The sequence below is a fragment of the Schistocerca piceifrons genome, chromosome 3 (genome assembly GCF_021461385.2).
Source record: "Schistocerca piceifrons isolate TAMUIC-IGC-003096 chromosome 3, iqSchPice1.1, whole genome shotgun sequence".
In the NCBI taxonomy this organism is placed as follows: domain Eukaryota; kingdom Metazoa; phylum Arthropoda; class Insecta; order Orthoptera; family Acrididae; genus Schistocerca; species Schistocerca piceifrons.
This window is the reverse complement of record NC_060140.1, coordinates 594123597-594149328: the sequence shown is the minus strand read 5'-3', so window position 1 is coordinate 594149328 and position 25732 is coordinate 594123597. Positions and strand designations below refer to the sequence as shown.

The 25732-nt window shown below is 42.1% G+C and overlaps 1 protein-coding gene across 1 annotated transcript in view; it reads right to left on the bottom strand.

The window, feature by feature from the left end:
- The window catches only part of LOC124788865, a 159843-nt gene that overhangs the window by 94687 nt on the left and 39424 nt on the right, over positions 1 to 25732 (bottom strand). Inside the window, exon 2 of the mRNA XM_047256148.1 lies at positions 2716 to 2799. Within this exon, the coding sequence (XP_047112104.1) occupies positions 2716 to 2736 (21 nt within the window). The 5' untranslated portion in view covers positions 2737 to 2799. The remainder of the gene's footprint in view (positions 1 to 2715; positions 2800 to 25732) is intronic.

Genomic DNA, 25732 nt, shown 5'->3' with positions numbered 1-25732 from the left:
TCTTTTGTGAAACTTAATTTAAACCTAAATTATAGATGTGATATGGCATAGGTCATCCTTCGATCCATTGTAGAACTTGGAAACCCATTCAGGGAATATTCGTTCACATTTTTGTTGAATGCAGTTGTTTTTTACCATCCTGTATTAAAATATTTCCTTTTTTCAAAAGTGCAATTTATAAACAATGTTTTGTGAGTAGAATAAAATTTCCAGTCGTAAACCTACCACAAAATTTATGTCTGCAACTGTTGTGATAATTTCAGTTTTTGTCTGTCACATTGTACACTGCACTCTATCGCTCCCCTGTCTATAGGGATGTCCTGCCGGTTCCTTGCGCAGTATCGTAAGATTCTGATTTTCGAGTCCACTTCAAACTTCTAACAATGGCACACAGGAGGTACTAACTGCTGATCACATAGTCATATCAGTAGTGTTCTAATCAAAATGATACGTTGGTTCTAAATGTAGAAGGTAACTCGTACCTGTAAGAAATACGAACTGTAACGCGATTAGGAGGTAGCTCGCTTTTGCTACCTACAACAGCAAATTGACAATACTGGCGAAAACCACGAGAAAGCTGAATCACACTCCAACACGCCGTATTGCTGCCAGGGAATGGAGGATGATGTAACCAAAAATGGGAGAAAATACCAAGATAGTTAAAGACATGAACATGCAAGATGGCTACAGGAGGACAGCGTACTGGTTGGCAGCGATCCCAATCATTTGGATCAGACATTTGCACCGAGCAGCAGCTGGACACGCACCGGTGTTCCAGAACAAATAAGCCGCTGGAAAACAATTGCTGTATGCCATTGATGACGTTCTGCAGGAAAATGGCGCGGTGCAACATCAGCTGGCCATTTGCTATTGCCTACCAATTAATTACTGGCATGGCATTAAAAATGGTCGCCCATAGAACAATCATTTCTGTGGAACCACGCGTTGGACAGTGTTGTATGTCCCACAGTATTTACGGTCATTTCTATAAGTGCAAAAATAAGACGCTGTTTATAGGTAAGGCATCCAACAGTACCCTAAAATTTTGATGTTGGTAGTAATTTGCTCCAGTCGTCGGCTTTGACTTTGTATTCACTATTTATTAAACGCTGTGGGTCCAAAATGAATTCATTCAACTTATATGTTGCTTCTAGCGATAGAAGAAATCGCTGTTCGATGTACGGTTTCTAAGAGAAATGCTGTGCAGTACTACGAGAAGAGAAAAACGGAATTCGTAGATGATATCATGGACTCGGTGATTACTAATGGAAGTGTCCTCGATCTCAGATCCCAGATTCCAGTTACTTGAATAAAAATTATCAGCAATGACGACTAAAGGCATGCGTTATGATCCACCCTCATGGTGCCAACAGCCCTAACAAAGAGTGAGAAGAGGCGGAAAGAAATTATGGCAAGTTCTTGTTCTTGGGCGGAGGGGAAGGGGGGGGGGCATATGGAAGTGCCCCTAAGACACGAAAGAATCATCAAAGATCAACGGGATGAAGATTCTAAATACAACGGAAACCTCTGCATTCAATGTACATAATATGAATCCCAGGAAATGTGAATGGAAATAGAAACTGTGTCACTTGATTTTATCATTAGCAAAAAATTTCGGTCATCTTGAGTTCAAGGTTGAAACACGGAAAAACTAACGGAATTGTAATATTCTACCAGTCGAAGCGTTGCGTAGCGGAAAGCAAAAGGTCACAATAAGGCCATAAGTCTAAAATGGATAAGTATGGCCTCAGTCAGGATGGAGTAGGAGTCAAAGAAATAGAATCGGAAGAGTTTAAGATTTAGAGCCAAACGTATTAAAAAGCTTATCAGATGAAATCTTTTTCTCCTACAGTTTATAATTTGTATCGACGAAGAAATGCTTAGGAAAGGATTCAAATTCGGAGTGAAATTCGCTGGTATCACTGTTACCATCAGTGGACATGAAGAGGAATTGCAGATTCTGTTGAATTGATAGAACAGTTTACTGACTACTATATAAAACTTCACAGGAAACAAAAGAAAGATGAAAGTAGTCAGAAGCAGCTCTTACGAGATTAGCAGTAGGATTAACATAAGACTTGAAGACGACGAAGGAGACAATGTTTACCAATTTTCTACCATTGAAGCAAAGTAAAGCATACGGGCGAAGCGAGGAAAATGTAAGATTAGTACAAGCAGACTGCGCGTTCCTCTCAAAAGCATCAGATATAGGTCTTTTTGAGGTAGAAATTTCTGGTATGGCAATGAATCACGGGATTTGGGACCATTGGAAGGAAGAGAATATAAGCGTTTGAGACATGGTGCTACAAAACGATAATGAAATGGAGTAGTTATAAATGAGGAGTTGTCTGCAGAATGGACGAGGAAAGGAATACGTGGAAACAATACAACTAAATAAGTCAAACGATGATAGGATATGAGTTAAGAACTTTCATTGCATGAGAGGGGTTCGTAGAAGTCAAGAAGCGTGACGAAAACAGATTGGAAAACATCCAACAAGTAAGAGCGCAATTAACATACTGAGGACGTTGCATGTAGGTACTGATCTCAGATGAAGAGTTTAGCTCTAAAGAGGCAGTCATTTCGGCCCGCATGAAGCCACTCAGAAAAATGAGGGCAAAACATAATCGCATCCTGTGGTCTACAGAGATCACTACTTACATCAAGATAAGGATCATCGCATTGCGAGCAGCTATAGGCACAGCTTCCACGTACCCTGTCACCTGGGCTGTGCATGTCTTCTGCCTTCTGCAGAGACTCGCTCTGGAATGAACTCTTCCCGCTGAGTGTTTTGGTAATCTGGAAGAAGAGAAAAACGGAAGAAATGAGGATGCAACTCTGGTTTATCAAACGACGTTTTTCAACAGCAATGCAGCTACAATCGTCTCGTCAGTCGTGGAAGCACCGTCAAACAGCTCGTTTTCTCTCCAACCAGTCTATAAACAAAATATTCACAGTTTATATATTATTCAGCGGAAACATAAACACCGACTAATTGAGAAGAGGAACAGAAACGGTTGATAAATTAAATATCGCCGGCCGAAGTGGCCGTGCGGTTAAAGGCGCTGCAGTCTGGAACCGCAAGACCGCTACGGTCGCAGGTTCGAATCCTGCCTCAGGCATGGATGTTTGTGATGTCCTTAGGTTGGTTAGGTTTAACTAGTTCTAAGTTCTAGGGGTCTAATGACCTCAGCAGTTGAGTCCCATAGTGCTCAGAGCCATTTGAACTATTTTGATAAATTCAATAAATGATTTCCAATACGCCGACATTTATTTTAGTGCCAATAATTTAGCTATCACAAAGCACAGGTGACATAAATTGTCATCTGCTATATAGAAATGTATTATAAACTGCAGCATCCCCATTTAGTAACACCTTTGAGTGTTCTTACTTTTCCACTGGGGTAAAAAGTAATTTACTCTCCTTCAGTGCAGAATGATGTCCTTTCCTCCTTCCTCTCTTATTTACCTACTACATGAGTTTTTCCATTTGTTTGCAGAAACACATGTGATATTTGACAGAACACAAAATAAAGAGAAACGAATAACATATAAAACAACCATTTAATTTTCTCCTATTCACGCTGTTATTACTTTTAATTATAGCTATTTTCTCTTATTTAGTTTTGCCGGGCGAAAAATCGTACACTACCAGAATAACACTGTTCTCGCAATCAACAGAGCAGATAAGAAGAAAATCAAGATACCCACGTTAATACGGATGTGAGGCACATTTCCAGACTGTACGTCTATTTCGGTTTGCGTACTTGCTGTGCAAAAAGCAGAGAAGGAAGAAAAAGTCTGTTTTAGTGTTCGACAGAGAAGGCACATGGAGAGCATCTAGCAGCGGTGACGTTGGGTCCATTGGTATCCTGGATGACAGTTACTAAGACTTAGATGAGTTGTTAGACTCAGTGTACACAATAAGTAAATCACGTTGGGACTTAATAATAAACACAAATAGAAAAGTAGTGAAGAATAATGCAAATTGGAATTGTGACTTCGAAAATTAAAAAAATTTGGAGACATGCTTGGTACAAAAACGAAAGAATTTCCTGATGTAGTAAATAACCACTTATGGTCTAGAGGTAGCGTCTTTGATTGTAATCAAGAGTTTCCGGTTCAGGATTCTGAACCTTCCAATGCTTAGATTTTGATTAATAATCGGCACTGGCGGCCGAAGGCTTCTGGCATAAGAAGTTACCCTCCTTCTGGCCACAGCCTTGTCAGAGAGGGGCGGGGAGGAGCGAACAGAGTTTAAGGGCACAATCTTTCCATTGGGGTAGGAAACTGCTCATAATGGACGAAGAATAAGCCATGGTCAACGGCATGTGGATGCCGAAGGCAATGGAAAACACTGCACTAAAGATAAATAACGAGTATCCACAGGCCATATCGTCGGTAATTGAAAAATTGTCATCATGATCTCTCGAATGGCAAAATATTCCGGAATAGCCGCCCATTCGGATCTCTGTGAGGGGACCGCCGAGGGGGAGGTGACCATGAGAAATATATTGAATTACCAACCAAAGAATAACGTTTTACGAGTCGGGACGTGAAATGACAGAAGCTCGAATGTGGTAGGAAAACTACAAAGTCCGAAAAGGGAAATGCAAAGGCTCAATCAAGGTACAGTAGGTGTCAGTGAAATGAAATGGAAAGAAGATTTCTGGTCAGATGAGTATATGGTAACATCAAAATAGCAGAAAATGGTATAACGGTCGTAGGATTCATTGTGGATATAAAGCTAGGGCAAAGAGTGTGTTACAGTGAACAGTTCACTGAAAGGATTGTTGATATCGGAATCGACAGCAAACCAACACCGACAACGATAGTACAGGCATGCAAACTGAAGATGAAGAGATAAACTACATGAGAATATTGAGAGGGAAATACAGTACGTGAAGGGAGGTAAAAATTTAATAGGCCTTGGGGGTCTGGATTGCTGTTATAGGAGAAGGAGAAGAAGAAAAGGTTACTGGAGAATATGGACTTAGGACAAGGAATGAGAGAGGAGAACGACTAACTGAGTTCTGTATCAAATTTCAGCTGTGTTCAAGAAACACAAGGGGAGGACGTAAATTAGGAAATGAGCATATGATACGGAAAGATTTCAGTTTCATTAGATCATGGTTAGGCAGAGCTTCCGAAATCAGATATTGGAATGTAAACGTTCCAAGGAGCAGATAATAACACAGATAACAATGTAGTAGTGATGAACAGTATGCTGAAGTTTAAGAGATTAATCAGAAAGAATCAATACGCAAAGGTGTGGGATACGGAAGTACTAAAGAATGACGAAATACGCTTGAAGTTCCCTAAATTTATAGATACAGCAGTGAGGAATAGAACAGTAAGCAGTATTGTTGAAGAGGCAAGGACATCTCTATAAAGGGCAATCACAGAAGTTGGAAAGAAAAACGTATGTACAAAGATAGCAACTGAGAAGAAATCGTGGGTATCAGAAGATATACTTCAGTTGATCGATGAAAGAAGGAAGTACAAAATTGTTCAGGGGACTTCAGAAATACAGAAATACAAGTTGCTTAGGGATGAAATACATAGGAAGTTTAGGGAAGCTAAGACGAAATGGCTGCATGAAAAATGTAAAGGATTCGAAAAAGAAATTGCTGATGTAAGGACTGACTCACAATAGAGGGAACTCAAAAGAAACATCCGTGAAATTAAAAGCAAGGTCGTGCAATGGGAATTAAATGCGGACGAGGGAGCGGATAGATGGAAAGAGTGGATTGAAGGCCTCTGTGAGGAAAAAGATTTGTCTCATATGACAGAAGAAACAGGAGTCGATTTAGAAGAGATATGTATCCAGTATTAGAATCAGAATTTAAAAGAGCTTTGGAGATAGAAGGAATAGATAACATTCCACCAGAATTGCTAAAATCATTTCGTTGGTGTGTAGAATACATGAGTCTGGCGACATACCATCTGACGTTCGGAAAAAATATCACCTACACAGTTCCGAAGACTGGAAGAGATGACACCTGCGAGAATTATCACACAATTAGCTTAACAGCTCATGCAGCCAAGTTGCTGACGGAAATGGAGTACAGAAGATTGGAAAAGAAAACTAAGGATAAGTTAGATGACGATCAGTTTGGCACTAGCAAAGGTAAAGGCACCAGAGAGGCATTTCTGACGTTGCAGTTGGTAATGGTAGCAAAACTAAAGAAAAATCAGGAGAGGTTCATAGGATTTGTCGAAGTGGAAGAAGCGTTCGACACTGTAGAATGGTGCAAGATGTTCAGAATTCTGAGGAAAATAAGGGTAAGCTACTGGGAGAAACGGGTAATATATAATATGTACAAGAGTAAAGAGGGAATAATAAGAGTGACCATCAAGAACGAAGTGCATTGATTAAAAATTCTGTAAGTCAAGGATGTAGCCTTTCGCGCCTACTGTTCAATCTGTACATCGAAGGAGCAAAGATGGGATTAAAAGATAGTTTCAGGAGCGGGATTAAAATTCAAGTTGAAAGGATTTCAGTGATACTATTCAGTGAAGAAATTAGTCTCCTGAATGAAAGTGAAGAAAAATTATATGATGTGCTGAATGGAATGAACAGTCTAATTAGTACAGAATACTGACTGAGAGTAAATAGAAACCGAGCGAGGTGGCGCAGTGGTTAGCACAATGGACTCGCATTCGGGAGGATGACGGTTCAATCCCGCGTCCGGCCTTCCTGATTTAGGTTTTCCGTGATTTCCCTAAATCGCTCCAGGCAAATGCCGGGATGGTTCCTTTGAAAGGGCACGGCCGACTTCCTTTCCCTCCTTGCCTAATCCGATGAGACCGATGACCTCCCTGTTTGGTCTCTTCCCCCCAAACAATGCAATGCAATGCAGTAAATAGAAGAAAGGCGAAAGTAATGAGAAGTAGCAGAAATGAGAGTAGCGAGATGCTTAACATCAGGATTGATGGTCAAGAAGTTGATGAAGTTAAGGAATTCTGTTACCTAGGCAGCAAATTAACCAATGGCGGACGGATCCAGGAGGACATCCGCAGACTAGCACTGCCAAATAAGATATATGGCAGAAGTATACTTGTAACATACATTGGTCATAATCTGAGGAAGAAATTTCTGAGAATGTACGTTTGAAGCACAAGGTTATATGGTGATGAAACATGGACCGTGGTGCTACACATGAATGTTAAAATTAGGTGGACTGGTAAGGTGAGGAAAGAGGAGGTTCTGCGCAGACTTGAAGAGCAAAGGAATATGTGGAAAACACTGACAAGGAGAAGGGACTCTTCGTACAATGCGAGCTTATAGCGCAGATAAACCTGACTCACCACAAAATCAACAGATGCCACAAGCACGAATAAATCCTATAATCTCACAATCGACGATGAAGTGCTTTAAGCCCCTATGATTCTCGGTGTTTCATGTACAGGGTGATTATAATTTAATTTCAAGTTTCAAGATGTTGTAAAAAAAAAAGCTGGTCAGATGACGTCAAGTATGAGTATTATGGAAGAAGTGGGAAATGTTATGGAAACAAATAGTTTAACGAATAGCTTCCTAGCTGTAAGCGGCAGAAAATGCAAAATCACAGAAGCGAGGTACAGGGTTGTTCCTCAGTTTGCCTCAGGAAAATTAAAAACTGATGTCATTCTTACATTTTGTGCGATTTTTAGTTTCAGGACAATGAAAGACCGATTTTTCCCACCCGGTGTGGTGCGATCTTGCCGTGATGGATGGGCTTACCTAACTAACAGTGCTCCAATTTTTTAATGAAAACCTTCTGCCGTCATGCACATCTTCACAGTACAGTTGGTTTAATGTGCGACTCAGAGTATAGTCGCCATACTGCGGTTCATCTGTAATTTGTAGCTCAACACATTTACATTATGACGCTTACTGCTCCGTCTAGTCGGAAATTTTCCATAATTTCTTTTCGTAACGTTTCCCACTTCTTCGATAATATTCCGTTCAGATTTGCCGCCATTGTGACCAGCGGTTTTTTTTTTTTTTTTTGTAGCGTTTCGGAAACTCGAAATTTATTTGTACTCTGTGTTGTCCGACGAAACTGCAAGGAAGTTTGCGCGGGAAGTGATTCTGCAGGAAGTCTCAAACATAATTTTTTTTCTGAAGTCTCTTATTTCAAAGCCGTGACATTCCGATGACGAGAGCAAATCATTTATAAAACCGCTTCCTGGCAAAGAACGGGAAATCCGTATCAGCTACCGCACAGTAATCAATAACCGGGGAACAAAAAATTTGTTCTACATTTTCTACAGAGTCAAGGTCAAGCAGCTGACTTAGCGCCATGTCTCATGTTTCCTAATACAGACTTGTTAAAAACTTCCGACGAGATTTTATCCCATATTTTCAATATCAATCTTCACAGAAATCTTAGAAAATGATACGATTACATTCACTGTCTGTGTTGCAGTCACTTGAGAATTTTGTTGTTGAAGTTAGTACGAAGCGACATTAGAAAATATGATTTGTGGTATTGACAAATGTACACCTGAATCTGAAAGGTGTAACCCATTTAAACACTTCCTTTAACAGAAACGTAAGCGGAAAAGTAATATGGACATCAAAATCTTTTTCCTTAAAGTCTTTTGTGAGTAACTACTTTACACATTTCGAGATATGTAGTGCCTAAAGAAAGAAAGAATATATGAGCAAAATGTAACAGTTTGCCAGGATTAGCTTTCATTTTCAGGATCGCTCTATTTTTTAAACAGATTAATGCAAACATCTGTTGAGACAGTATTACACATACGGTATGAGGATGTGGGCCCAAGTTTAACCACAGTGGAACAGCAAAGGCGAAACACAGTTGGAGGCTGTATTTAAACTAGAGTAAAGAAACACCAAAAAAATACGCACGCACATTGCTGAAAAAATCCAAGACATAACAGAAAGAAAAAAAACGTTATGAATATTGGCGGAAGACATTCATGAGGGATCATTAAAATATAAGCTCCATAGCGCTCACGTAATACTGCGGCATTAGAAGACCTCGGCAAAAGCTACAAAAGCAATTAACTGATGGAATGTCTAACCGTGTAAAGAGATTTATGATTGTAATGAGAAAGCAGAAAAAAGTCTTTCAAACAGATCCTCTGTGGAGACCTTCGGTTATGTTGCCGGAAATAAATGAGGTTGTATGGAGGGTGTTGCACGTTGGACCAGCTTTCAGAAGTTCGCCTCCAGCCAGTCCTGTAACACAAGGTCGATATATTTTTCTATTCCATTTTGAAATGATAGCATTTACTTTATGTATGCTGTAGCCTTTTACTGAAATTATAGAAACTAGTCTTGGAAAGTAGGGTCCTCCAGATGTGCCACAGTGCTCCAAGGTGAAACACGGTCATGTAGCTAGGAACACATATTCCACTCAAACTTTAGAGTTGCAATCAAGAAAATTTAGTTGACACCGTATTTAATATACTATATGTTATATTATTACTGTATTACACACCGGTAATCAGTAAGCGACATCAAATTAAGAAGAAATATTATGAAATACCAGATACAATTGAAAAATATTTTGAAAGAGAAGCTATCGGTAAATTACATGTATTTTCATTCTCAAGGCTGGGAAAATTGTTAAGACAGTCAAGAAACTCGATTTATTTGCAAATATCGCGTGTTTGTTGTTAAAGGGACTTTCCGTTATAGGTACAACATGGTGCACGATGACGAAGTATGCCTTAATTGTCTGCACGTTATATTACTACTCAATTTTAAAAATGTACATGCTTATATTCACTATTAAACTCTGTATCTAAAAATTAAACAATTTCCTCAAAATGGCGTTAATTTATTACACAGCACTTACATATGTAGAGCTCGTAACATTCATAAATATGCACAAATTACAAATGTATATCTCACTACACAAACAGTAGAAAATGCGGAGACTTCTTATGATGGTGTCTGTTGCTCGTTCTTTTATCTGTTTCTAAAATCGGGGAATGGATTCAAATACCGACCACGAAACATCGAGTGTTCCTCGATACACATTCTCCAGGTACAGCATATTCCCCTACTATGAGGGCTGTTCAATAAAGAATGTTCATAATTTTTTTTATGGTCGTAATTTCTCGGCTGAACTTTAGTCATACGATACTCTATTAGCGTAATGTGCAACAAACACGCCATAGTAGTTTCGTTGTTGAGACTCCTGGTTCCCGCCGGCAAGCAAGGTCAGACGTGTTCAGTAGCGCCTACCGCTGCAGTGGAGGTAACACGCGAGGAACAATATGTGGGTCTGAAATTATGTTTTCGTCTCTCCAAATCTTCAGCTGTAGCCTATACATTGTTACAGGAGGCCAATGGAGAATCTGTTCTTCCCTACAGCACAGCTCGAAGGAGGTTTAAAATGTTAAAAGAGGGGGAACAATCAATTTCAAACGAAGGTGTTCCATTACTGCTGTTACGGAAGAAAACATCAACACTGCTGCTGTCATTGTGAGAGAGGATCAACGAATATCCTTAAGATCACTTTCTGAAATGCTGAACGTTTCATTGGGTGCCACCCACACTTTGATGACAGGAAACTTACACATGACACGTGTTTGTGCGCGATGGGTTCCGGGTCTGTTGATTCTCGACCAAAAGGACATTAGCACTTAAAGTTGATGTTACAGGAAGATCCGGAGCTTCTTTCAAATGTAATCACTACCGATGAAACTTGGCTACATCATTTTGATCCTGAGAGCTAACAGCAAAGCTCAGTGTGGAAATCTCTTTCATCACCAACCCCCAAAAAAGCAAAAGTAGTTGCTTCTGCTGGGAAAGTTATGGTCATCTCATTCTTTGATATTCATGGAATCAGAATTTTGTACCTGCACACACATCAGTAACCCGAAATACTACAGGGGTGTCCTGAAAACATTGGAAGTCCATATCAGGCGCAAAAGACCACATTTCCGTGAAGCAAGCTGGATGAAGCATCACGATAATGCGCGGCCACGTATTGCCAATGTTATTGCTGAATATCTTGCAAAAATCAACGTGGAGTCCATCCCTCACCCTCCCTATAGTCCGTGGGAGACATTATCAATCATCAGAAGCAGGGTGAAGGCTGCGAACACGTATTTGAAGAGTGGCAGAAACGCTGGGACAAGTGAATCGCATTTATGGGTGACCACTTTGAGAAGGACCACGAAAATTATTATCATTGTTTACTGAACAGCCCTCGATTAATGTAATTTTGTAGGAATCAACTTGGCGTCTTCTAGACTTCTTCAGACTTGCAAATTGTGAAATCTGACCATTTTATTTGCTCACTGTTAAAGAATATAGACTTCAATGAATGTGTTTTTCTGTGTTGTTGAAGACCGCCTTTGGTGGAACGTTTGCAAAACCTTAGTATTGTTGTAGCTACTGATTTACATTTATTCGGCAACCTCATGGCAGCTGGAGTGAAGAAGTGAGAGTCTTTCTGCTTGTTCTGCAATTCATTTTATCTCTCGACTGATTGTAACAACCTTAGATACGGTAATTTAGGATAGCAATGTGAGGTCTTAACCCGCCAGAAGAGCCGAGCGCGTTCGTTCGCTTCTTCCAAGGTTCGGGGACGCGAGCCTGCCGTGGATCGAATCCGCCACGCGGATTAATGGCGGGGGCTGGGGAGCCAAATGCCTGGGTCTGATTTTCAGGCGGTTTCCCACATCCAGGTAGGTGAATACCGGACTGGTATGCATGTCCCGCTTCACATGCTTGCTAAACAAACATTTGCATTGTGCAAAATATTGAAGCACTACTTTTTCGGAACCGCGTAATTGTTTCCTGTCGCAACCCATGCTTCAAATTTGTATCAGAGTCGCCTACAACGTTCCCTTTAATGGTGGAAAATCGGTGTGCCCTGTGACCTCTGCGACGTCACCCTCGAATTCATCGACGCTTCGAACAAAATGGTGTCAACTCATTCGAGAAAAAGGTCGCAGGGCAGTAGTTCATTTGGGATGTAAGGTTGGTCACGTTGGCATCGCAATTCACCACAATTCTGCTCAACGTCATGTCGGAGGTGTCATACAAAGGGGAAGTCACCAAACATTCTGTTACTCTCATTTCATCCCTTTTTTTGACGCTTCTGCGATCGAGTCAGAACCAAATCAACCAGCGTTGAAATCACTCCGGCTTCCGTAACAACATCGTGGTGCTGTAACATCGTTAAACGGTATCTAATCCATTAGGAGTGCACTGCAATCACAATTTTTGCTCTGGTATACAAAATGGAACCACTATGGACCATTAATAACTGAACATGTTATTAAGCAGCAAAGGATTTTTATTATATTTCAGCCCCGCTGTTACCCGCTCTCTGGACTGTAAATGACATAAAAAACTTTTATGATGTTATAGTGCAACAATGAGTTTAGTGCCGCACTTTAACGATTCTAGGTACACGCCAGTTAAATCCACCACATTTGAAAGGTCGTACAAGCTTTTTCCAATGGAAGCGCCTTTGTTGTTCCGAAAAACGATGCAAAGTTCATTTGGACATCCATGGATGTCCGAAGTAACAGGCACAGTGGCGACTACAGCCCTTATGAAATACGTGAAATGTACTCGTAGTTGCGAATGCTGACAACACTCAACTGTATAATGGAATGACGACAATGAAAATTTGTGCCGGATAGCGACTCAAACACGGATCTTCCGCTTATTGAGATAAGCGGGATATCTGGGTTTGAGTCCCGGCCCGGCACGGGTTTCCATACTCGTCATTCCATTATAGAGCTCATGGTTGTCCATATTCACATTTGCGAATACATTTCATGTGAGTTATTTGTTCTTTTGATATTTCTATAGAAACTTTTCTTTGGACAAACCTGTGTCATTTCGTTCCATACCAAAACCATCTTCGACTTACTAAACTAGTTACAGAATATCCGATCGCTTCACGTAGTAATAACTTCCACCTCCATTCGTGTTGAAAGCACTAAAATATCATTTGTAGATTTAAAGAAAGCTTTCGAAAATTTTTACTACAGTGTACACTCTTCATATTCTGAATGTAAAACAAAAGAACACCGTCCGAACAGACCTTGAAGGCCCAACATTACCGTCCGGCCGCCGTGTCATCCAGAGTCCTTAGGCGTCACCAGATGCGGATACTTAAGGGCATGTTGTTACCGCACCGCTCTCCTGGTCGTTGTAAGGTTTTGTGACCGGTGCCGCTACTTCTCTATCAAGTGACAGCTCAATAGGCCTCACAAGGGCTGAGTGCACCCAACAGGACACTGCCGACCCGCAAGGTAACCCATCAAAGTTGTAGCAAAGCAGACAGGGCTTAACTTCGGTGATCTGACGGGAACCAGTGGTACCACTGCGACGAGGCCGTTGGCATATTCTGCATGTAGCAGGGGCCAAATACAGGAAGTGAAAGGTTATTTACAACTTGTAGAGAAAGCATATGGTAGTGGTAATTCAAGGCCTGAAAGGGAAGAGAGTAAGACAGTTATGTAGCCCATCCCCCATGTTCAAACTTCAGACTGATTATGCAAAAAACCAAAATGATTTTAGGATTAGGAAATGAGTCTCAGTGAAATTAAATAAAATCTTTAAGGTTAGTGAACAACATTCTAAATGTATCGGAGACAGGAAATACCCTAGAAGCTCAGTTGAACAAAGTGCATAGTGTTTAGGTTGGAAGTTATGAGATGAACACCAATAAAACAGTGGTAATGGAATGTAGTAGAACGAAATCAGCTGACACTGAGGGAATTAGGAAATTACAACCCAAAAGCAGTATATGAGTTCGGCATCTGAGCAGAGAAATAACTAGTGATTCTCAAAGTGGAGAGGATATAAAATGCAGAGTAGCTATATAAAGAAAATTTTTTCTGGAAAAAAGATTTAAATTAAAGCAATAACAGCTCTCGATCGCTAAAATTAAGTCTTTTACCCTAGGTTTCGGCACCTACTAAGAATGCCTTCATCAGAAGAAAAACATTGAAACTGACATGTCATGTATGAAATAAATATCAAGTGATAACGCTTTTGTCTGATGGTATCGCAGATCCACATGTGTGTGCAGCCCATAGTGGCTTGCCTTCTATGTTTTCTACTTTAAAATTTTGTGACTAAAGCTGTGTCGCTTGATATTCATTTGATACGTGGCATGCCAGTTTGAATGTATTACTTGTGATGAAGGCACTCTTAGCAGTTGCCGAAACCTAGGTCAAAAGACTTCATTTGTGCTACCGAGGGCTGTTACTGCTTTACTTTGTAAACTGTCGCTGACAACACAGCCTTGTTCAAAACATTAAGAATTTGTTAACATCTGTTAACACTGGGGGAAAAAATATGCTACACTCTCGTAATATGTGTACACTGAGATGTTTTAGAGTTAGTTATTTATTTGTCACGGTCACTAGCAATCAGATGGCGTTCAGGTCTTTGTCTGTGCACCCTGTTTTGACTCAGCAGGCAGTAACTGCGCTGAGCTTGGGAGGTGAATAGTCGTCGCAACATTTATTCTAAGGTACAAGTATGCTACGCCGATGAGTACATTCTCCTTTTAAACAGCTTCAGACATTTGAGTGGGGTCACAGTGTGAGCTTCCAGGATGCTGCATGAAGGTATCGATGGACTGCTGCACATCCTGGGCACAATGTGTCGGTGGTGCTCTTTCAACAGTGGTCTGTGGAACATTCCCCTACCTCCAGAGCAGGTTTTGGAAGTCTGCGTAATTTAGGCGCACGTCAAGATCGACGTATTGTGTGAGCAGCGGTTGCCGACTGAACGTGTGGGTACATGTTGCACGTTTGCACGTGCTGCGTCATGAGGGACCTTTGGCAAGCACCTGCGCGCCGAAGGATCAAGATCGTTTGTGCCTCTAGCTGCGCTACCGCTGACACTACGACACCGCCAGGCCATGGCTACTTCGATGATGGGAGTATGTATGCGAGTGACGGCCGTACAGGTGTAAGGCGTTGACCAAGCGAGCTGCCTGTTCCAGAGTGCATTCGCCCCACTCATACACGTCCCATCCAAGGCATCATGGTCTGGTGCGCAATCAGCCGAAACTCGGGGTGACAACGTTTCTGCAGGATAAAGCAACCAGTGGCCTACACATCGCATAGGCTGTTACGCCCATGCTACTGTCATACCTTCGACAGGAAAGGCATTTGCTTTTTTTGCTCGATAATTCACATAAGGCTGCTATACGTGTGGGTTCTACTGAAACGAGAACCTATTCATTCTCCAGGATCTGCACGAACCTTTGCCGAATAGTAGCAAAAGGCGCAAGAAGCTTGGGACTATCTATCGCAGCATGACTTTCTGCACATTCACGATCATTTGCACGCGAGAATATATCACTGCATTGTCACCAGTGGTGGAAGCACTGTGTGTTGATGTTACTGTCCGGTTACCCTTTGCTGTGACATGTGCGTTTCACTTTATCTGAACCTTTTATCGTATACTAACATAATGATAGAACACGTGTCACCTTATAACCTGTCGCCTTACTTGTCAATAAAATGATCTTGAGGATGTTGCATCTTTTTGCGACAATGTAAATTTAAGCGTTCTAAATGTTTTCTTACAGGTGTATTTCAAAATGTAGCTTTGTAAGCAAGTGAAACTTGGACGATAAGCAGTTAAGCCAAGAACGCAATAAAACGATTTCACATTTGGTGCTACAGAGGAATGATGAAGGCTCAGTCGGTCTGTCGAGTAATTAATGACGAGGTACTTCATCGAACTCGGGAAAAAAGAAAATTATAGCCCAAACATTAAAAGTAGGGATCGGTTGACACGTCCTTATGCATGAAGGAATCGTCAATTTGGTAATAGAGGCAAATGTGGCGGATAATAATTCTAGAGAGATATCAAAGGGTGAATTCTGTAAGCAGGTTACAATTCATGCAGTTTTCAGTAGTTACTCGGAGATGAAGAGGATTGTACAGGACATGCTATCTTGGAGCGCCAGATCGGTCTTTGGACTAAAGCCCGCAACGGCAACAAAAGCAATATCTACAGTTTATTTATCTAAATGACGCTGCGTAGATTAAAAACACTTAGCACCTGGTATTTGGTTGTAGATTACTTTAAGTCAGTGAACCCATAGAAAAGCCGCATTGGGAGACAGTACTCAAATGCAACGACCCAGTGGAGCCATTTTCCTACAGCAACCAGTAAGGACTGCAAAAACACTATTGAAGCCTAACGAAAGTTCACACTAAATACGCCATGCAAAGACATTGGTGGATTTTGTGTTTAAAGGTGACATATAGAACATAAAACCGTAGGGAATATCCATCTGCGCAATGGACTAGTTTTCTGACCTCTCGATCGGCATAATAAAATGAATTATACTAGTATTTTCTTAGACAGGAAGGTGATGGGGAGATTAACCTTTGAGTTAGGTATAGTGATTAGCCACAACGTTATGAACATCGACCTACCATCGACATAAACAAGTCCAGGCGATATTAGCGTCACCTGGCGCGGAATGACTGAAGCCAGACACACGCACGCTGAATGTAGTGTCGGTGAGCGCGCTATCCTTGTGCAGAATGGCCAAGGCGCGCGAGCTGTCTGCGTTTGATCGAGGACAGATTGTGATCGGAGGCTTCGCACGAGCATTTCCGATATGTTGGATGTTCGAGGAATGCTGTGATTAGTGTCTTCAACACGTAGCAAAACCACATCTAGACGTCATGGTGTTTGGCGGCTATCCTCCATTACAGATGTCGAACGTCGTAGGCTGAGCAGACTAATAAAACAGGACAGGTGTCGAAAGATGGCAGAACTACCATCAGACCCTAATCCCGGGTAGAGTACAAGAGTGTCTGAACACACAGTGCACCGAATACTCCTAGCGATGGACCTCCGCAGCCGACTTCTGGAGCTATGACTGAAATGGCCAGGTGACCATCGACACTGGACTTTGATACAGTTCCGAGCGGTCTAAGGCGCTGCAGTCATGGACTGTGCCGCTGGTCCCGGCGGAGGTTCGAGTCCTCCAACGGGCATGGGACTGTGTGCTTGTCCTTAGGATAATTTAGGTTTAGTAGTGTGTGAGCTTAGGGACTGATGACCTTAGCAGTTACGTCTCATAAGATTTCACACACACATTGATACAGTTGCAGAGCTTTGCGTGGTGTGGTGAATCCCGATACCTTCTTTATCATGGCGATGGGAGGCCGCGAATCCTTCTAGGTGAACAGGACATTGTCACCCGTACTTGGGGAGGGAGACAAGCTGGCACAATTGTGCTCTGGGGAACATTCACGTGGGCATCCCTGGATCCAGTGGGACACGAGCAAGGGATCATGAGTATCGTACACTGACTGCTGACCAGATACGCCCCTACGTGACCGTCATGTTTCCCGGCCGCAATGGTATTTTTCAACAAGAAAATGCGCCATGGCACAAGGCCAGGAATGTCATAGAGTGGTGAGTTCCAATTGATGTGGCATCCTCCCCACTCGCCAGCTTTGAACCCGATCCAACATATGATGAAAGTTGGTCATAACTGTTAGGCCACGCCCCGACATTTACAGGGACGAGGTGACTTGTGTGTGGAGATGTGGTGCCAACTTCCTCCAGCTACCTACCAAGGCCTCAGTGCTTCCATGTTACGACGCGTCGCCGCTGCTGTCCGTGTCAGTTTTGGACATACAGGCTATTAGATAGGTGGCCATAATGTTCTGGCTGATGTGTGTACTACTTTGCTTAGATTGTGCATTGTACTCTTAGATGGTTTGCAGCTCACGCGGCTATATTTGTGGAATAATGCTAAAACTTTCAACTAACTCTTGATGAATACGAGAGTGATGTTTAAAATTCCAAGCAATGTAATTCAGTTTAAATGCACTATTAATTGAAGCCATCATTCCACCACAAGTACTTGCCTCTGGGGTCATTATATGTGACGCTTACATAGGCTTCATTGTAGATACAGTAAACAGCAAGCTTCGCTGTACTTGCGGCAACAGTTCACTTACGAAAGTGATTACTGATTAAATATGCCTATGACCTACCTATGAAAAAATGTCCGGTAGTAGTGGGCACGTATTACGTTAGACAAGTAAGGTTTCTCTTTCGAAAGGTGGCATATATAGTCACGGTAGCTCGCTGACGCTTGAAAACGGACCCCATGCGTATCACTGGAACTTAATTAGAAAAGTAACATAGATTTTTTAGGGAGTGTCCACGAGGAATCAAAGATGTTTACATATTCCTGCGTCTGAGATCGTAAAGATAAAAGCAGCATTACAAAAAGCTCAGTAGGTAAAAGCTTTTGTCTGCTAGCAAGCGCTGACGTTGGACATGTCGGTTATTACCCATTATTTTGAATTGCACTATCTGCTCACCTCGATCTCCGCAACTTCACACGCCTGATACGGTCTCAATGTGACGATGTTGGAGTGAGGTTCGATAAAATGGGGTTGAAATCATTCTCCTTCTGAGACATTCATGATGCATCGAGGTCAGTTGTCACATTCTTGTCCATACCATGGCCTCATTGTCAACGAGAATATAAATGCATTAATGGATAGTCCTTTTAAAATGTAGACTTTCACGGCCGGAAATGTCAAAATGTCATATCCATTATAATTATCCGGCCTGTTATGCCGTGCTCGGTTGAATTCTGTGTCAATCCCCAACGTTTCGTCCCCGTCTGCGGAGGACATCTTCAAGGGGGTCTGTAGCTCGATGGAAGAGCCAGTGGGTGTGTTGGACCTTCCATCGAGCTACAGACCCTCTTGAAGGTGTCCTCCGCAGACGGGGACGAAACGTTGGAAATTGGCAAAGAATTCATCAACCGAGCACGGCATAACGGCCCGGGTAATTATAATGGACAGGATAGTCCTTCGTTATACCAAATTTTACCAATCTCCTTGCATCCTTTAAAAATTCACATGCGCTAACGATTCACTTCACTTATCTTCGTTTACAACACTAAGGTCTATATGGCGCACATGTGTAACCAGAGAACTTCAACCAAGCTGACCATTAATCACCATGAACTCGCACGCTTACAAACGTGATTTTAAGTATCATACTTTTCTTTGAGAATGAATTGCAATTGCACAGTGGTCTAAGAAACGAAATTAGCTGTTATCGATGTTAACGTCTGTCTGTCTCTGTTACAGTCAATGTACTTTATACAATGACATCAAGAGAAAGCCCTTTCTGTACTCATAATTCAATCTTTGAATTAACATGGTAACATTAGTTAACTAATTTTGCTCATACAAACAATTCTACTCGTAAAGTTAATCATTGTGAAACCATTGTACTGAACATTACCACCATAGTACGTATATGGCGTAAGAAACTAGTGATTACAAAATTAATCATTACAGGTACTTAACTCGCTTCTAAAATGCTGTAAATGTTGCGACTGATCTGATGCTGTCCTCCATCATTCCTGTCTTGTGCTAATCATTTCACCAGCGTATAACTCCTAGAGCAAGTATCTTCTATAATATACACTGACGGAAAAAAATTGCAACAGCAGAAATAATTAATGTGGAGTAACGACCATATGTAACATACGTAAGTGATTAACATTGGAAGATCAAAGGTTAATGTAACTGCGACATACGCCATTTAGAAAGTGAAATGATGGTACATTAACACCCAGGATAATCGCCAGGATATTGAATGCAAGAATGGAAACGTGCATGCGTTGTGTTTACATGTGCCGGATATCATTTTGTGCGATGGAGTTCCATGCCTGATCCTTGGTTGGGCAATAGAGGGCCGGTTAATACTGGTTGTGGATGACGTTGGATTTGTCATCCGTTGATGTCCCATATGTGCTCACATCTGGTGCAGGCCAAGACATGTCGATACTCTGTGTAACATGATTGGTTAAAATATCAGAACGCGGGAGAGCGGTATGCTCTTGGGAAACACCACATGGAATACTGTTCATGAATGGTAGCACGACAGATCGATTCATCAGACTGATGTATAATTTTGCAGTGAGGGTGGGTGCTTTAACCACGAAAGTGCTCCTGCTGCCACACGAAGTGGAACACCACATCATAACACCTGGCGTAGATCCAGCGCGTCTGGCACGCATACAGGTTGGTTGCAGGTCCTCAACTGCCCTCGGTCTAGCCAACACACGGCCATCACTGACACCGAGGCAGAACCATCTTCCATCAGAAAACACAGCGGACCTCCACCCTGCCCTCCGATGAGCTCTCACTCGACACCATAGAAGCCGCAGATGGTGGTAGTTTGGGGTCGGTGGAATGTACGCACAGGGCGTCTGGTTCGGAGCTCTCATTAAAGAAACCTATTTGTAACTGTTCGTTGATCGACTGTGGTGTCAACTGCTGCTCAAATTGCTGCTGCAGATGCAGTACGATGGGCCAGAGCCATGCGACGAACGCGATGGTCTTAAAATGGTTCAAATGGCTCTGAGCACTATGGGACTTAACTGCTGAGGTCATCAGTCCCCTAGAACTTAGAACTAATTAGACCTAACTAACCTAAGGACATCACACACATCCATGCCTGAGGCAGGATTCGAACCGGCGACCGTAGCGGTCGCGCGGTTCCGGACTGAAGCGCCTAGAACCGCTCGGCCACTCCGGCCGGCCGCGATGGTCTTACCTCTCATTAATGCCACGTGGCCGTCCGAAGCCTGGTCGTCTTGCGGCTGTAAGTTCCCGTGACCACAGGTGTCAGCTTTCATGTACAGTGTCTACATTACTGCCAAGTCTTTCTGCAATATCACAGACGGAACATCCAGATTCTCCTAATCCTGATACACTATGTAGTTCAAAGTCAGTGAGGTGCTGATAATGGCGTCTTTGTCACCTCGAAAGCATTCTTCCCTGACCTCGACTCACCACGTCCTCTCTCTCAAAGGTAACTAACGCACACGACTGTTACAGCGTTTATTTAAAGCCAACCTGATTTGTATTCTCATAGTGGCGTGAATTATTAAGACACCATCATCCATAAGTAAGAACTCGCCTACCTACTTACGTTTGTGTCGCACAATTTCTTGTTACTGTTGCGATTTTTTCTGTGTCGGTGTTTTTGGAATATTCTAATCTCTTTTTCATCTGCACTGTTCCTTCCGAGGCAAAATTAGCTATTTGTGAGGGTCTTAATAGGTATCTCTGGCCCTGATGGAAAATCTCCATTAGTCCCTGACAGCAGAGAACAGAAAATCTCTACCGCGAGTACTTGTAGCGCTTTAAAAATCTTAAAATACTTTCACTGCAGTCAGTGGAGACCAGTAAAGTATTATTTCTCTAATCTTTAGCAAACCTGCTATTAGAAATTAAATTAAATAAGTCCTTTTGCCGTAATAGTATTCATCGATAGTAGTCCGAAACCGTTACAAGCGTTACAAGCCTACGGACATCACACATATCCATGCCCGAGGCAGGATTCGAACCTGCAACCGTAGCGGTCGAGCGGGTCCAGACTGAAGCGCCTAGAACCGCTCGGCCACAACGGACTGTCCTTAAGAGCTGCAAAACTCCTTTTGGTAAGAATTTCACTAATGACTTGGATGCTAGTGATTTGTTAATATGTTATCTATGTTTCTTTCACAAGCAGGAGTATGTATCATCTTTATGCCTGGCAAAAAGTTTCCTGTGCATTTGTCCCATTTGAACCATTTGCAACTATTAACATATTCACTGAAGTACACAGTGTAGTACTGAAATTGTTTGTGATGCAGTTATACATAACTAAAACGCAAGAACCAGTGTGTGTTGCGTTTTCTTGGCTCTGTAAGGACACATAATTCCGATTATCAGTATCCAATAATACAATACCAACAGCCGTTATTTTGGTTTTATTTATTAGCCACCCAGGTTCGACATTACATTATATTATCTTCAGCCATGCTTATATCAGGTAACCCTCGTGCTACAAACCAATGCAGCACTGGTTTGTAACACGAGGGTTACTTAATAAACGCAGGCCTGAAGATGGCATAATGTAGTGTCGAAACTGGTTGCCTAACAAATAAAACTAAAATAACGGCTGTTTGTATTGTGTTATTGGAAACAGACCAGCCGAAGTCCCGCACTCCAGACACAGGATGGTGTTACATTTAATTTCGATTATAGTGAGTTCCATTGCATCACATATCTCTTTACTCTTTGTGTGCATGTGTAATGAAAAAAACAGAGCAAAAGGTTTTTTGCAGTTCGTGCATTAAGTGTCAACTAATTTGGAGTAATATTATGGGTGAAAATGACAAAATCTTTAAAAGGATAAAACGTTCAAAAATCTTCGGGCAGTGCCCAGTGAAAGGTATGAGATGGACCAAGAAATAATGGAATGATTCCAGGAACGATAGAGCTCAAGGTTTACACTCGGAAAGTTGCATAAGTACCGGCTTCCATCGAGATCCACCAAGATTATAATCTACAGGATAGTAATACAACCTGTCGTCCTATATGGAGCTGAGACCTGGACTATGACAGAAATAATTTGAGAATGCCGTTCTGAGAGAGATTGTGGGCCAGTGAAGGATGAAGACAGCTGGTGAAAAAGGAAGTAGCGCGGCCGGCCGTAGTAGCCGAGCGGTTCTAGGCGCTACAGTCTTGAACCACGCGACCGCTACGGTCGCAGGTTCGAATCCTGCCTCGGGCATGGATGTGTGTGATGTCCTTAGGTTAGTTAGGTTTAAGTAGTTCTAAGTTCTAGGGGACTGCTGACCTCAGAAGTTACGTCTCATAGTGCTCAGAGCCATTTGAACCATTTTTTTGAAGAACCGCGAACTGCAGAATTTGTACGAATTGCTGGACATAATGACCTTGATTGGAGAGAGGAGACTGAGGTGGCACGTGCACGTAGAGAAGTCCACATAACCAGGCAACTGGTGGAAGAAGACACCAGAGGCAACAAGACCGCAGCGACGGCCATGGATGCGGTCGACTCACGGGATCAGACAGGACCCGTGTAAGATGGGACTACCTGCGAATAGCCGGAGAAGACGACGTCGACCGAGGAACATGGAGGAGGCTCATTGGCGAGGCCGAAAACCGATTACGGCTTGTGTGGGCATCCTAGTAAGTAAGTAATCTGCGATGAAACGCTTTCGGTTTACGTAACGATTTTCAGACACATTTATTGTACCAAGGTAAGTCTTTTCCATCGGTTAAGACCTTTCTCGGAAGATACTTGTCTAAGGAATAAAAAGCGATGCCTTTCAATCTTTATCCATTAGCTCTCTGCGTCTTCGTGCTCAGCACTGAATGTTTGACCTTGTCTACTCAAATACTTAGCAGTTCGTAACTTTTCACTCTTGCTAATCAAATCTATTTACCTATCATGTTTATATTCTTTGTAGTAACCATAGTCGTAGATGTCATTACTGCTTTATGATCGCTGATACTCTCCTCTAAGTTAAATGATAAGAAAATTTGTCTGTTAGTAGCTTGGACGTGTAAGGCGTTATGTTCACGATTTGGTTTTCTAACTATCTGATCGAAGTAATTCTGGGACGAGACATCATGTCATACTAATCCCTGTCTTTGGCACCAATTTTGAGAGCATCACTCTCCCATTCTATGATACAATGGAAGCTTCAACGGCCGGATGCCATAGCTGCTGACGAATCTTCTGGGATGTATGGACGTGGTCGAAGAAACTTTTTTGGTTTCTGGCGATTCGTCCAGAGCTGCGTTGGATATCTTCGGAGCTGTTCCTGGCGACATTGAGTCCTGCCAACTCACATATCGTACGATGGACAACGAGATAAATACTGCGTGAAGTGGACGTGGTCGAGTTTACACGCAGTGATAATCTTTGTCAGAGATAAATTAACCTATCGATTGTAGACCCGTCAGGGATAAAAACTAATCTATAGATTGTGCAGAATCACTGTCCATACATCATTGAGTTTCATGGCTGTTTCTTTGTGTTAAAATTATCACTATGCATGTAAATTTCGATGGATTTTCTAATGGTCGTGAATAATACTTTGTCGTAGTAGATACAATTTTGGGTTAGGAAAAATTCATGATTTCCTGATAGGACATCATATTCTGCTGCAGCTGATTCTTCTGTTTTTCCTGGCCTGCAGAAACTTCTGTGTTCTTGCACTCTTGTATTCACGCTTCTCGCGGTAGTCCCAAGGTAGGCCTTTAGACAATTGCTCAGAGAGTACGGCATTTGTCCTTCACAGATCGGATTGCTCTGATTTCGTGTTTCCATATAATCGTGTCGACCTGATAAATGACTTCTTTGATAAAAGGGAGAGAAACTGTGATATTCCACCCACGTGCAGTATCGTTGCCCTTTTTCTTAAGCTATTTGGTCGCAGAACCCTTTTTACTTCTCTGCCTGAATAGCCATCCCCCTCAGAAACCTCTATATGTTTTAATTCGGCGTCCAGGTGTACGGTGTGCAAACTCTTTTGGCTTTGTCAACATTACTTTTAATGGCACCTCTCTTCTTTTTTGGATGCTGGTTGGAATTCTTATGCAAATATTTATCCGTGTAATTGATAGTTAATTTTTACCTCCAACATGGACGATCTCCGTTGACCACTTGTAAACTCGACCACTCCCATTTTACAGAATATTTATGTTATTCTCTGAGGTCATACTTGTCAGTCTGGAACTCTCAGCATCGCCAGGAGAACCTCCGAATACGTCTACAGCAGGTCTGGAGGAAACATCAAGAACGGAAAAGTTCCTTCGGCAAAGGCCATACAGCCCACAAGACGCGTCAGTAACTTTCCCATTCTATACCTGAAAAGTTGAAGTCTCCCCCTATTACAGCTGTACAATCAGGAAACGTATTCACGAAATTCTACACGTCCTCACTTGAAGTGCTCTACCCACACAGCTCCTGACGCAGGCGGTCCATCGGTCGAAGGTCGCGGTAGGAATCCATAATGCTCTGATCAGATAATATCAAATTCTTTCTTTTTTTCTGTCATCGGTCTCTTTGTAAGTGGTTCCGTGCTGTCCGCCTCGAATTGCTCTCCTGTTCCAAGCTCTTCATCTCACAGTAGGACTTGCCACCTACTTCCTCAACTGTTGACTGGAGGTACTCCAGTCTCTGTTTTCCTCTACAGTTTTGCCCTCTACAGCTCCACCTCGTACCATGGAAATCATTCTCTAATGTCGTAACAGATGTCCTATAATCCTGTCTCTTCTCCTTGTCAGTGTTTTCCACATATTCCATTCCTCTCCGATTCTGTGCGGAACCTCCTCACTATTTACTTTATCACTCCACCTAGTTTTCAACATTCGTCTGTATCACCACATCTCAAATGCTTTTATTCTCTTCTGTTCCAGTTTTCCCACAGTCCGTGCTTCACTACCATACAGTGCCGCGATCCAAATGTATATTCTCAGAAATTTCTTCCTCAAATTAAGGTCTATGTTTTATACTAGTAGACTTCTCTTGGCCAAGAACGCTCTTTTTGCCATAGCTAGCCTGCTTTTGATATCCTCCTTCTTCCGTCCGTCAGTTATTTTGCTGCCTAGGTAGTAGAATTCCTTAACTTCATCTACTCGTACTTCGTAACAGTCAGTCCTGATGTTACGTTTCTCGCTGTTCTCATTTCAGCTACGTCTCACTACTTTCGTCTTTCTTCGATATACTCTCAGTCCATATTCTGTGCTCATTAGACTGTTCATTCCATTCAGCATTTTCGCTGAGGAAACCATTTCACCAGCCAATCGCATCATTGCTACGATTTCACCTTGAATTTTACTCCCTCTCCTGAACCTTTCTTTTTATTTCTATCATTGTTTCTTCGATGTACAGATTGAAGAGTACGGGCGGAAG